The sequence below is a fragment of the Zonotrichia leucophrys genome, unplaced genomic scaffold (genome assembly GCF_028769735.1).
Source record: "Zonotrichia leucophrys gambelii isolate GWCS_2022_RI unplaced genomic scaffold, RI_Zleu_2.0 Scaffold_159_108453, whole genome shotgun sequence".
NCBI lineage: Eukaryota > Metazoa > Chordata > Aves > Passeriformes > Passerellidae > Zonotrichia > Zonotrichia leucophrys.
This window is the reverse complement of record NW_026992364.1, coordinates 1-14,165: the sequence shown is the minus strand read 5'-3', so window position 1 is coordinate 14,165 and position 14,165 is coordinate 1. Positions and strand designations below refer to the sequence as shown.

General features: G+C 51.0%; 1 protein-coding gene and 1 pseudogene across 1 annotated transcript; both read right to left on the bottom strand.

Moving 5' to 3' along the window:
* Positions 1-7,676: 7,676 nt before the first annotated feature.
* LOC135461061 (serine/threonine-protein kinase pim-3-like) lies at positions 7,677-9,056 on the bottom strand (annotated as a pseudogene).
* A 2,563-nt stretch (positions 9,057-11,619) lies between these two features.
* Positions 11,620-14,075, bottom strand: LOC135461060 (serine/threonine-protein kinase PAK 3-like). Its single transcript, XM_064738047.1, has 7 exons — positions 14,015-14,075; positions 13,920-13,983; positions 13,545-13,660; positions 12,665-12,766; positions 12,188-12,384; positions 11,954-12,091; positions 11,620-11,715 (listed from the first exon to the last, which is right to left on the bottom strand). The coding sequence occupies exons 1-7, from the start codon at positions 14,073-14,075 to the stop codon at positions 11,620-11,622; spliced, it is 774 nt and encodes a 257-aa protein (XP_064594117.1).
* Positions 14,076-14,165: the final 90 nt, after the last annotated feature.

Below are 14,165 nucleotides of genomic sequence, written 5' to 3'. Positions count from 1 at the left end.
TGGGAGAGTGGCCATCACTGCAGGTGCAGCAAGAGCATCTGCCCTTCTGTTGCCTTCAGCGATAAACCCTGGCAAGTCAGTGTGTGACCTGACATGCATCACATAAAAGGGTTGCTCTCGGTGAGTGACTAACTTTACCAGTTTTGAGAGCAATTAAAAAAGTGCGATGTTAGATACATCTTGCAGTATTGCTTGATCTGCTCTGGATACTACTCCTGCCACGTATGCAGAGTCTGTAATCAGATTAAATGGTTCTGAGAACCTTTCAAAAGCCCTAACAACCGCAGCCAATTCAGCAACCTGAGGTGAACCTTCCACCTCAGCAATGTCCGTCTCCCACTGCTGGGTTTGAGGATCCTTCCAAGTCATGACAGACTTGTGGGACCTCCCGGACGCATCTGTAAAGACAGTTGGAGCTTTTTTTAAAGGTCTCCTACTTAGAGCAGTTCTTAATTTTAAAGTAAATTGAACATCTTGTTCAAACAATTTGTGAGTGGGCCGCGCTACCGAAATTTGTCCTGAGTAGTAATCCAGAGCAAACTGCAACACTTCATTTTCTTGAAACAATTGTTCCAGTATTTTCATAGTATTTTGACCTGATTTTAACTCAACTGGAATGTGAATGCGCTTAAAATCACATCCTGCTAACTCCCTGATCCGGGTCCTTGCTTTCCGGATCAGTTCCGCTAACAGCTCCTGAGGCTTTGTCAGTCTCTTGGACCTTTTGTGACTGAGGAAAACCCATTCTATGATCAAGAGAGAGTCCCTCTGGTCCCGGTCCTTTTTTGGTGTGTCCTTTGCTTTAGGTGTTTGTTTTTCCTCCCACTGGAAAATAATTCCATGGAGGTGTGGCAACTTACCTAGGATGATAAATTTGAATGGCAGGTCAGGCCGGCATCGGTGGGCCTGTCTTGTGGACATTGCAATCTGAACCTTTTCTAGAGCTTTCCGTGGCTCTGGGGTAATAGACCTAGGAGCACCTGGGTCCTCTCCCCCTTTTAATAAATTGAAAAGAGGGGCAAGGTCTTCATTAGTCAGACCAAGCCATGGTCTTACCCAATTCAAAGACCCACACAACTTGTGGACATCCGCAAGGGTCTTGATCCTTGGATTGATTTCTAGTTTTTGAGGAACAATGGTCCTATTTCCAATTTCTAAGCCCAAATACTTCCAAGGTGGCATCTTTTGAATTTTCTTTTCCTGGAGCTCGAACCCTGCAACAATCAATGCATTGATCGTTAGGTCAAGCACATGTGTTAGTAAATCATCATTGGGGGCACACACAAGGATATCATCCATATAATGATAGATGATGGCCTTCTCTGCGGCTGCACGCACTGGGGAAAGCAGGGAAGAGACATACCACTGGCAGATAGCTGGAGATACCTTTAATCCCTGAGGAAGAACGGTACAATGGTACCTTTTCATAGGAGCTTCTGAATTGATAGAAGGGACTGAGAATGCAAAACGCGGTGCATCATCAGGGTGCAATGGGATTTGGAAAAAACAATCTTTAATATCAATAACAGCTAATTTCCAATCTTGGGGAAGCATTGTTGGGGATGGCATACTAGGTTGGGGAGAACCCATATCTTCAATTACATTATTAATTTGTCGGAGGTCACAGAGGAGTCGCCACCTCTTTTTGTCAGCTTTTTGGATGACAAACACTGGAGAGTTCCATGGGGACATGGTCTCCACAATGTGGCCCTTTTTTAGTTGCTCTTCTACTAGTTCTTCAAGCACTTTTATTTTTTGTTTACTGAGTGGCCACTGTTTCACATCAACTGGTTTGTCTGTTTTCCACTTCACTTTCCACTTTGGGTGGGGCGCTGTTGTTCAATGACTGCTGCACAAAAATGCTGTGGAGAGTCTGGAATATCAATTGTGACACCCCACTGGGCCATTAAATCTCTCCCTAACAAAGGCTCTGAATAATCTAACACAAATGGACGGATATTTGCCAATCGTCCATTTGGACCCTCGAATTGAATAATGCTTTTGGATTGTCTTGCCAATTGCAGACCTCCTACACCTCGAAGGTGACCAGCAACATTTTGCAAAGGCCAGTGTGCTGGCCAGTCTTGTACTGGAATCACTGTGCAGTCTGCACCTGTGTCTACAAGCATCTCAATGTGTTTAGACTCCCCACCCCCACTGACATTGCACCATAATTTGGGTGTATCTTTCCCAATAACTTGGACCCAGGCGACTGTGGGCCCTTGTTTTTCGATATTTTCAGGTAAAGATGGCACAGGGATAGCTTGAGCAACAATTTGTCCCTTGGGAAGAAACAGGGATGGGTGGAAACAGTGCAGGCTGAGAACAAATTGCTTGGGATCTGATGTTGTCATTTCTGGAGCAATTTCGATCTCTTGTGGTGTGTGTTTGCTGTCCCCAATGATGATGTACTTACAACGAATTCGGTTCCAAGTACCCTTCTGTTCAGGATTTACAGAGACAAAATGCCAGTCAGTGTCCTTCAGGTGGAGTGACTCTGTCAGCTGCAACTGGTAAGGCTCATTGACAGAAGATGTGCTTAATACAGGATCACTCAAATCATAACAAAGGTTATTTTGTTTCACCTTCAACAGTGGACTAGCAGACTTGGTCTTTGAAGCACCTGCTTCACTTACACAAATGTTAATATTATCGCACGCTTGATTTGTTTTGCTAACCTTATTCTCTTGGCCTGCTCTTTTTGTGTCTGCACGCCTGGCAGGCGGGCGATCCCTTTTCAGTTTTTTTGTTGTTGACCCCCAGGGAGGGCTTGTAGTTCTCCTCCCCTGCTATTTATAAATTCATCAAATTCCCTTTTCAGGGGGCACTGGTTACTCCAGTGCCCAAGGTTGTTACAAAGCAGGCATGGTTTTGTGGGCTCAACCATTGCCGGTCTCCGCTGCTGCCCAGGGTACTGCTGTGCTGAGGGAAAAGGTGCAGGGCTGGCAACGGCGACACGCTGAGGTGGTCTTGGCAGCAGCCTTGGTCTGGTGTCTTCAGCCACACTCATCAGAGGCACTTTCCTGTTACAGACTAGAAGCATATCTTTTAGTGTAGGGGGAGGTTCTATAGGAAGGCTCAGGATTGCCGCTCAACACTGTTCATTTGCATTTGTAATACCATTTCTTCTAAAATCGCTTCCCTAGCATTTACTTTTTTAACTTGTATTTCAATGGCTCTAGTTAACCTTTCTACAAATTTCAGAAAAGGCTCTAATGGTAGCTGTTTAATTTTACCATAGGGCTCAAAAGGCCCCTCAGGTTGGAGGGAAAAGAATGCTTTTTCACCTGCTTCTTTTACTTTTTTGAGTGTTTCTGCAGGAATTGTAGTAGCTTGGATTGAGGGTAAAGACCATTGACCCTCACCACAGAGGTGCTCAATGGTGATAGGGTTACCACTGTTGTCTTTCGCTGTGTTTGGATCAGCATGCAAGCCTGGAAGAGCATCTTTTAGCAGTTGTTTCCATGCTGATTCCCATAATTTGAATTCCGTGGAGGTCATGAGGCAGGAAAAGAGCTGTTTTAAATCATGTGGGATCACCACAGTCCTACTCAATTCAGAATTTAAAAGACCACGGAAATATGGACTGTGTGGACCATATTCTTTATGAGATTTACAGATCTCTTTAATCAATTGTCGTCCAAAAGAGCTCCAATTAGCAGTTGGGACTGCCCTGGCCTGAGCTGCAGGCTGAAACGTAACAGGAGCTAATGACAACATGGGACTATGCATTGGGTCTGCCGTTCCCTGCTCTGTATCCCTTGAATCAGAAGCATTGGGATCACAGATACAGGTTTGGGGACAGGCAGTGGGTGTGTTCCCACCGTGGGAACCTGGGGAGGGGGTGGGGACGCAATGGGCACAGGGGGTGGGGTCAAGGGGCAGGGAGAGGGCAGGGACACCTGGTGACATCACGTCAGGAGATGCCCCCTGGGAGGAGTAGAGGGGCAGAGCCGAGGGTACTGAAGGAAAGGGAGGGGGAGGGGGGAGGGTGTCACGAGGAAATGGAGGAGAGGGGGATGGGGTTGGAATTTTGGAATGCTTAAGAGGATTTTGGGAAGAAGAGGACCAGGTTTGGGAAGATGCCACGTGGCATCCACCATCTTTTGGACCCCCTAGGGACTGGGGGCCATTTTGGGCATCACTGCTCTCTGGAAAGCTGACACGTGCTCTGGGTTTCAGAGCAGGGGACACAGGGGATTGGGAAAGGTTCCACGCAGCCTAGCCAGGGCCTTTTGGACAGGACAACTCAGGCATTTTTGCAAACTCTGGGAGTCGACTTTCCAATGAGTGTGCTCTCTTTAAAATACCAAGTTTTGGGGTAAGATTTTAGGGGTTTTAGAGCTAGGAGAGGGAGAAACCGGGAGAGCAGAGGTACATGGCTTTACATTTGACATTTTTCTCCAATTCCTTTTGTTTGAGCAAGGCTGTTCTAATTTGTAAACTCCAGAACAAAAATTTAGCTGAAGGTGTATTCCCAGATTGTCCTAAGGTTATCAATTCATTCCCAACTTTATCCCAGAATTGAATATTGTTGATTTCTTCAAGGGAGATTTTTGGGAAGTGTAGAAAGAGCCATCTTATAAACTGTTTCAATTTTCCTTTTTAGAACTTCACATTACCACTGACTAAAATGTAACAATATTGTAATACACCCCTTTTTGTACAATGCTGAGTTTCGAACCCATGTTAGATGTAAAAGGCAAAGTACTAAATCCCGCCTGACCGAAAACAAAGCCAAAATCAGCTACTGATTTCTAAAAAAAACCACAGATAGGAAAGTGATAACGAACAAACAAAAGCCTTACAATGCAGCTGTATATACTGCTTTTAAAATTCCCGGGCAGCAGCAGCAGGGCACGCCCTGCCGAGCTGAGACAGACACAAAGCCTCCTCTGCCGTGGAATGCAGCCCCCCCGCGAAGCTGAGAGAGCAGCCACGCCACGTGGCAAGCCGAAACCAGGGGCTCCCCGCGCCGCGTGTGCAGAGAACACCCCCTACCCCGCACCGAGAGAGATCCCCCGGCCACGTTAGAGAGCCCCCTCCCCCGCACAGAGAGAGAGAGAGCAGAGCCCCCCTTCCCTGCACAGAGAGCCGAGCAAACTGCGCTGCCAAGCCAGGGGGAAGGGCAGAGAGCACTCCCGCACCGGCGCGAATTCTTAAAGAGAACAACACACACGGCAGAAAGCTAAAGGCTCGAACGCAATGAATTCCCTCTGTGGAGGCTGCGCAGCCAAAAATGCAAAGGCAAAAAAGGAACAGAACTCACGGCAGAGCCTGTTTTTGAGCTTCTGCTCCACCGAGAGCAGAGATACTCACCCGAAATGGAAGCTGTAGCTGGCTGGGTCTAGGCAGGCAGGTCTTCTCACTGGAACAGGACCTCTCTATGGGCAAGAGAGGCTGCCCTGTTCTTCCTCTGGAAAATTTTCTCACCAAAATGGAGCTGGGCTTTCCAGAGGTGCCGAACAGCCTGCGAAACTTCTTCTGGGAATATTCCCAAAGTCTCTAGCTGGGAGCGATGCAGCCAAGGCTCCTTCAGCCGGGTGCACAGCAGCCAGAGCTTCTCCGAGGTAGTGAGAGTCCGTCTGGGGCTGCAGAGTCGCTTTGCCCACCCAGGACGCCAAATATTGGAATATGAATCCCAATATTACCAGGTAGATTGTGCCTGAACCAGTCTGATCCTTGCTGCTGGGCCAAAGGCGGCAGCTGTGGTGTATCATCCCAGAGACGCCTTTAGCTTGCTGGTAGTTGCAGCTGTGCAGCTGAGCAAGTCCAGGCTTGTTAGGAACTCCATTTACCTCAGGAAGAAGGCTTCAGGCAAAGGTGAAGACAAAAGGAGAGAGTTCTGCTGGAGGGTTTAACATCCAGACCTTTATTCCATGGTCACACAGGTCTGAATCTTGGCAACAGCTCCAACAGAATGGGGACCCCATGGTCTGATTACCTTTTTAAGCTCCTGGGGCAGGGGGAGGGGACAGGTGAGCCACCAACCAGGTGGGAGGGGCGGGGTCTCAGGGGAGGATGACACCTAGACAGACCAATGACCTCTGGGCCTGAGGGGCATCCTTTGAAAGTGACAAACCACATGACGCCTTGCTGGAATGTTAAAACTGATTGACAGCCCAGCAGGGGGCGAGGGGAGAAGGGGAAGAGGGGTATTGGCACACCTGGGGAAGGGACCCGGAAGTTTAAAACAGGCTATTACAGCACACTGCAACAGAACACAGCGTTTTCTAGGGAATATTCCTGGTTTTTGTCAAAATACAAGAGTCTCAGGGCCTCTGCACTCCATTTAGGTGATCCAAAATTGAAGTTGTTCATCCCTTTTGGCCCAGTGAAAGGACTGTCATGAAATTTCATCTCTGGCATGGAATCTCACTGCTACCTGCATTGAAGTCCTGGATAACTCATCATTAGGGGACCATGTGCTCATTTGAGATACTTCTCAAATGCTGCTCTGAATTGCTATGATGTCTGGGCTGTAGCTAGGTTTAGATGTGATTCTGGTCAGATCCCCTTAGGATCAGCTCTGTCGTGATATGAATTGATGCAGTAAGCTTGACTTAAGAGCGGCACGGACTAACAGAGTCAGTCTTTGAATGCTTCTGAATATATGATCTCCCTGTCTGCTGCTTTTCTGGGCACAGCTGCAGGTCCAGGGTCTTGAGGCAAAGCCCAGTGTGCAAATTCTTGCTGCCATTCTTGCCTTCCTGCAGGACCCTGGTAGAATGTGATTGTTTCTGTTATAGGGTAGTTTCCCCAGGCTGGATGCCCTGGGCTTGGTCTACAAGGAAAAATATGGATGTTTATAATCCCTGGACATTAACAAAGACAAATAAAACCAAGCCCTACCGCTGCCCGCACTCTCCTCAGGCCCCTCCGTTCCTTCCTCCTGCCCTGAGGGCCATGGGGGTGGGATGGCGTCCTGAGGGCGGCGCCAGGATCGTGTGGTCACAGCCTGGATCCTGTGGGCAGACCCTGGAAACTGTGGGCAGGTGCTGGATCCTGACTGCATTGCCCGGATTGCATGGGCCGAGTTTGGATTCTGAGGGCCGCTCCTGGATGTTCTGGGCAGAGCCTGGGTCGTGTGGGCCGCGCCTGGATCCCGTAGGTGTCACCAGGATCTTGAGGGCTGTGCCCAGATCAACCAGGCAGCACCCAGATCCTGAGGGCAACTTTTGGATTGTGTGGGCAGTGTCTGGAAAGTGAGGTCAGCTCTTAGATTCTGAGGGCAGCACTTCGATCCTGATGGCAGCACCCGGACCCTGTGGGCAGCTCACATTTCCCTCCCAAAACTCACCCTCTATCCGCAGTTCTGGAACACAGTGACTTCTCCAATCTATACAACTGATGAGAAACCACATAACGGCATGTGATTGTCTAAAGTTTAAATTCCTGCCAGAGCAGATGAATGGCAAAAGCATCACCCACCTTCCCTCAGCCCAGGCCAGAGCCGACATCATGGGGTAGCCAGCCAGCCTCCTGAGGGGGTGTTCCCCCCTCAGGAAGGGGTCATGCTCCAGAAGAACACATCAACTGTGCCTCAGCTTGTGGGGACATCACGATGCCATTGAGCTGCAGGGGGATGTTTCCCCTGTCCCAGTCCGTGGCACCTTCACTGCACTGCCACCACTTCTCCAATGGGACGGGCAGCATGGAGCCACTCCCTCCACAGCTCACGCGGACCAGCGGAAGCATCTCCTCGACTGCGCTCTCTCCTCCATGCCGCGGCTGCAGGGAAATGCTCCAGGGTTTTCTTCCAGCACCATGAGACGTGCCGCTGCTACTTGCTGGCTCTTGGATCCTACTGTGCACAGGGATGCATCTCTGCTGTCTCCTGGGCCAGGCAGAGCTCCTGTAGCCAAGAATGCTCAAAAAGTCTTCCAGTGATGGCCTGTCTGTGGGGTCCATGCATAAACACCACCTGATGATGTGCTGGCACTCTGTGGAGAGAAACCAGAAACCGCCGCTCAGCAGGACAAGGCTCCTGTCCATGCTCTCCCACATTCCACAATGTCCAGGCCACCAGGAGTGCTCAGAGCTGCACCCAAAAGCTTCCTATCAATCCTCTCTTGCGGAGGATACCAGCACAGAGGAACAGGTGCCACTTCCTCCAGCTGAGCCCAGGAGATCCACCTCCTCACCAGCTGCAAGAGGAGGACGCTTATGTGCCAGCTGCCCCTCCCAATCCTGTTCTTCCCCTCGTGCCTTGAAGGCACATCCCCACCTTGAGATATCCAGGGCGGAAAGAAGAGCTGGCCCTGGATGATGTCCTCGTTGTTGTGGAAAGGAAGGTGCCCACAGACCAGCTCATAGAGCAGGATGCCCAGGGACCAGATGGTGGCTGGCTGGCCATGGTAGCAGCCAAAGAGGATCCACTCCGGTGGGCTGTACTCCGGCATTCCTACGGGACACGGGCGCAGCTCATCAGGCCAATGCTGCTCCCTCCCTCCCAGCCAGCTCCCGTTCCACAACAGCCAGCCCCTGCCCTGCCAAAAAGCAACTTGGCTGCAGCTGGCTGAAGAAGGATTCCCCCTCCTTCGTTCCCTCCTTCCTTCCCTCCCTCTTCCCCCTCTGACAGCCAAGGGGGGAACTTTGCTGCCCTGCTGGGCCCCGGCTTTGGGCTCACCTGACATCTGGGTGTAGAACGTGTGTAGAGGATGGTGCTGCACCCGAAGTCGATGGGCTTCGCCTCGGCCGTGGCCAGGTCGACGAGGATGTTCTCGGCCTTGATGTGGTGGCGCAGGACACCCCGGCTGCTGCAGCGCCGCACGGCCTCCAGCACCTGGCGGAACAACCCCCGCGCCACGGGCTCCGTCAGGAACTGCCGCTTGTGCAGGAAGTACCAGAGGTCCTGACAGGGCTCCGGACGCTCCATGAGCAGCGCGAAGCCCTCGGGCACCTCGAACCAGTCCAGGAGCAGAAGCCAGGCCGCAACTCCTTCCACAGCAGCGCCGGCTCCAGGGGCACCAGGGCGCCCTTGACTGCGGGGGAACCGCAATGCGGCCAGAGGGGCCAATGCTGCACCGCGCCTCGGGCAGCCCCTGCCCGGCCATGCCGCGGCTCGCCATGGCCCGGCCCGGGGCGCTGCGTCGCTCCCACTCACTCCACGCTCGCTGCCCTTGCATTGTTCTGGCTGCTGCCCTGCCGGGCCTCGCCTCAGCCCCGCCCGGCACGCCCCGCTGGCTCCTCCTGCTGGCCCCGCCCACTCACCAGCCGTGCCCACTCCGAGATGCGCTCCCGGGACACTCGCTTGATGGCCACCTGCGAGCCAAGGCCAGCGGTGGACTGAAGATCACGCTTGGTTAAGAGTGTATAAGCTGGACAACACGCAGAATAAAAAAATGTTTTTCTTCTTGGACCCTGATCACATGTGTATGTCCCATCCTGCCTAATGGTGACAGTTGCCCCATCTCTGGGTCAAGAAACAAGTATTGTCTGACAGGTAACTTATCGACAAACTGAGAAAGAAATTAGTACCTGGGCATGCAGATTTCTGAAGGGAGGAAAGAAAAGTGTTGACAAGAATAAGCCTAAATTTTAAATGCCTGAAACACTCCAAAATGACATGTTTTGGGATATTGTACCAGATGTTACACAGAGTTCAAACAAACCACAACTAATTAGTATCTGGACTTCATTGCCCAGTATGCTTTGAAATGTTGCTAAAGGCACTTTGTGTCAAAGATCCAGTTCCTGTAGGTCACTGTAGATGTAGATCAAAATCCTACTAAAAATTCCGTGTCCAAACCAGCAAGAGTGAGACTTTTGTCTTTGGCAGTAGCTTCCAGGTGCTCCTGGAAACTACCAGGCCTAGACATAAAGATGTGTATTCAACGGAGGGAGAGAAGCACCATGCTTAGCTCTAACTGTGACCTTTGCTAGCAGATCTTACTAGCAGGTAATAAATTCCATTTGTTCTACTCTTAGCCAGAGCCAAGATGGGAATCAAAGTCTAGATCACAGGAGAAGATCACAGTAGTCTCAGCTTTTCCAGATGAGGAAAAATACAAAGGATAGTAAATTTGCGTTGGGTTTATAGGGTTTTTTTTACAGATTGATAGACATGTGATGAAGCTTAAAAGATGACAGCAAAGGAAAATCAACAGATATGCTGAAACTGAGTGAAGAGGTAGGAGACTTCAAATTAACTGAAAAGCTGCACAGAAAGCTTCTCTACTTTTTGCAGATACTTCAAGTTTTAAATGAAAAACTCTAGCAGCACTTCCAACTTCTTTTTATCAATTCTAGAATAAAGACAATGAAAACTGTGTACTCCTGCTTACAGTCTGAAGGAAAGCACAGGAAGCCATCAGAGTGAGAACAATTGTGTTTAGAAGACTGAGGCACCCTTAGGGGTAGGAGGAATGGGGAGGCATGGAAATCAGGCCTGTGGGCACCATTCAAGGAGCATCCAGGCCCTGAGCAGTCCCTCATACTGGGTATCCCAGCAGATGGAGTCCAAATGGAGCCACAGCTGGGTGGGAAAAGTGCTGGGCTGGTGAGCCATGGTTAGCAGGGGCTCCTCCATCAAACTGCTCCCTGACAGGTGTGGTATGCTCTGTGTGTGTGTGTGTCCAACAGCTGGCAACAGCAGGCTGGCCCAGATGTGGGAAAAGGCCAAGGAGGCAGCAGAGTGGGAATGGGGCTCTGAGGAGGCCCTGGTGGCTGCACACACTCGTGGGGGATGAGGCTGGCCCAGATGGTCCTGGAGCTCTGGGCTGAAAAGGGGGGAAAAGAGAAGCAGGGAGGAAGGGCCAGATGTCGCTATGAGAAGGCCATTCCATCTCATAGGTAACATAGTGAGAGGAGGGTGGGAACCAAATGGTGATTGCTGCTGATCACCCTGACATCTCCAAGACAAGAGACCCAGAAAGGACTGCACATCTGCCTCCTACTGTCCTGAATGGGAGCTCATCTCCTGGCGTTCATTACCTGCAAGTCTCTCAGCTTCCCACGGGCATTCCACACTTCAGGCAAGCAAAGCTGCTTGCCTCACCCTGTTTTTTGGGCCTCTGAAAGGGACTGTCCCCTTAGCTACAGCCTGGCAAGGAAGGGAGTCTTACAACACTCTGGATATTTTAGACTTTTATTGGCACTCGGGCTGAAACAAAGTATTCCCTCACTACTTCTCCATCTTCATCCTTCAGTCCTGCAGATGGCCTGTTCAGGCTGACAGCTTGGATCACCTGCAGGCTCCAGTTGGGCTGCAGCCCAGCTTTTCCTCTCACAGCTTAATTCCTATTATGACAATTCTTTCATTTCTACTTAAAAGATACCTTGGAGCTTCCCTAAATTAACAACACTCTACTCTAAGCTAAACAATCCTCTATTAGCTAAGCTATCTACTTTCCATAGTCCTTAAAAGTTGATCCCTATATTTCCTAATTTGTTTAAACTTTCATCTTTTTGAGGAAGAAAAAAAACCAGAGCTTTAAATTGAACCTAACACACACCTAACCTAACCTAAGATAAACTGAGCAAATATGAAAACTATCACATTTCCTATCTAGGACACAGCTCCTCTTAATACTCGGGGGATGGCTGGAGCTCTGCCTGAAGATGACACATCCCCTTTTCCCTCCTCTCGGCTGGCGGGGCATAAGGGCCTCCTCAGGCTCAGGTGTCTCCTCTCCAGTCTTCCTGCCCTTGCTCGGCTGAGATGATCAGAGCAGCCAAGCTGGAGGCAGCATGGCCTGAGGTCACAAAGGGATGCTGTCCAGAGGAAAAAGAACAGAGAAAGGAACTCTTACTTTCCAGGATCCCATCCTCACGGGCTCAAGCAAGATTCCCTGGCTACCAGGAAGACACACAAAGAGCACCGAGGGCAGCGTGTCCCCCTGCGCCTTCCTGTCCTGGGAGCTGTCTGTGCCACGTGGCCCACACTCCTCCTCATCTCTTCATGCAGGTGTCCTCAGCTGGCAGGGCTTTTTGCCCCTTTGCTTTTTCTTACCTGCAGGAGTTCCTGGGCAGAGCAGCGCCTGTCCTCGTCTGCCTGCAGGCAGCAGCGGAGGAAGTCGTGCAGGAGAGCTGAGTGGTGCCTGGGCTTCTGCAGTTTTGGGGGCCCATTCCTTTCTATCAGTTCATAAACCTACAGCACATGGATGCAAGAGGACACTGCACCTGCTCCTTTGCTAGCCATATCAGCTCTCTCCACACAGAGCCCTCTTGCTAAGCTGCACCTTACCCTGAGATGGGCTTCCCCCTCGTAAGGAGCTTCCCCTTCCACCATTTCCAGCCCTATGATCCCCAGGGACCACATGTACACTTTGGGGCCGTAGGCTTCTCCTCTCACCACCTCCGGTGCCATCCAGCTGGGAGTGCCGATGCTGGAGCTGCGCTTGCTGCGCTCAGGGCTGAGCTGAGCACAGAGGCCAAAGTCACCTGAGGACAAAAACAAAGCCTGCCAAAGTCAGCTACCACTGGAAAAGCGCCAAAACGATTGCCCACTCCAAGCCTGACCAGGCCATGCTGAATCGAGCTGAAAAAGCAGCTGAGCTCTCCTTCCACGTGACTGGAGCCAGGCAAATAAGGTATCAGCCACTTTCAAAACACTCTCACCATTCACACACTGGCCAAGCGGTGCTTCTGCCCAAGTGGCACTCACCAAAATGCAAGTGCCCGGCACATGCTGGAAATGCTGCAGCCCAGCAGAGATACCCACCCAACTTGACAGATCCATCCATGTCCACAAGGACGTTGTTGCTTTTGATGTCTCTGTGGATGACTTGGCGGGAATGAAAGAAATGCAGTCCTTGCAGGCACTGAGAGGGAAAAGGGAGGGAGGGAAAGTTAACATGCAGGATCTGATTTCATCCCACCAGAAAGGAAAGAGCTTGATGGGATTGACGACTTTCTCAGGCAATTGTGAGCGAGGGCACAGCATCATCTTGCTGACACCAAGAAGAGCTTGATGCTTCAACGCTCTTGGAAGTCTTTTCTCAATTTCCAAGCAAAGGCATCTGGGCTTCCAAAAGTTCCACCGGCCTTCGGTAGGAAGCGCGTCACCTTTGGCTGGGAGGCAGCACAGCAAAAATTTTTGGGGAAGCCTAGTGGCAGCAGAGGAGGAAGCAGCACCTTAGAGCTGTTCCAGAATCCGTCGCCATCGGGGCTGCAATGCTATCCTTTGAAGCTGAGGAAAGCTCTTTGCCCTTAGCTTGAAATTCTGCCACCTGCAGGCTGCCTTCCAGTGGCAAGGAATGTAGGACAGACAGACAGGCTCCAGGAAAACATTGCCAGGCAAAGCTGAGAAGAGGAAGCAAGTGAAACCAAGCGAGTGAGCGAGCACCAGTGCCAGAGGACAGACAGGATGGAAGAGTGCAAGAACAGAGCCTGAGGAGTGCGGGGACAGCAGCAGGCAGTTCACATCCCATGCTCTTTCTTCTTCTGTGTGTTGTGACAGCAGCAGCAGCAGCAGCAGCAGCAGCAGCAGCAGCAGCAGCAAAAGAAAGGTGAGAGCAAGAAATCTCGGCTCTCCTTAACCTCCAGCTGGCAAGCAACATCCTGGGCAGGCTTGGGGAAGCACAAGCAGGATCCCTCACCTCCCCGACAGACAGCGCCTATCTGTCCTTCCTCCAGGTACACTGCCCTGAGCACATCAAACAAGGTACCACTGTCCATGAACTCCATGGCCAGCCAGAGCTCCGCATCCACCAGGTAGCTGAAAGAAGAAAACCACGGCATGGAGAGACAGCAATGGGCACAGCCTCAGTCACCCCAGGGCCTGAGCCAGGTTTTTGCAACTGCTCTCCAAGCTACGTGTGCCACAAGAGATTATTGAACACCAGCTCCACCTCCTCCCATGCTCTGGAGACCAGCAGAGAAATCATCACCAGCTCCCTTCTCTGCCAGTGACCAAAGGGCATCGTCTCTTGGGGCTTGCACTAGCTAAAGCTACATTGACATGAGAACACGCCAACCTGTCTGAATAGATAACGATATTGGGACTCCTGTTGTCCCTCATGGCCAGGATTTCATTGGCTGTTGTCCCTCATGGCCAGGATTTCATTGGCAGCCAGCTCCTCGGACATCCCCTCCTCAAGTGACAGGATCTTGATTGCCACCTGAAATGACATTGGCCTCCGTTCCCTTGAGAAGACGCACCCTGCTCGAGATCACAAGGCGCATGGAGCGAGTGCTCGTGCAATGAGGCAGCGGGCAGGGCC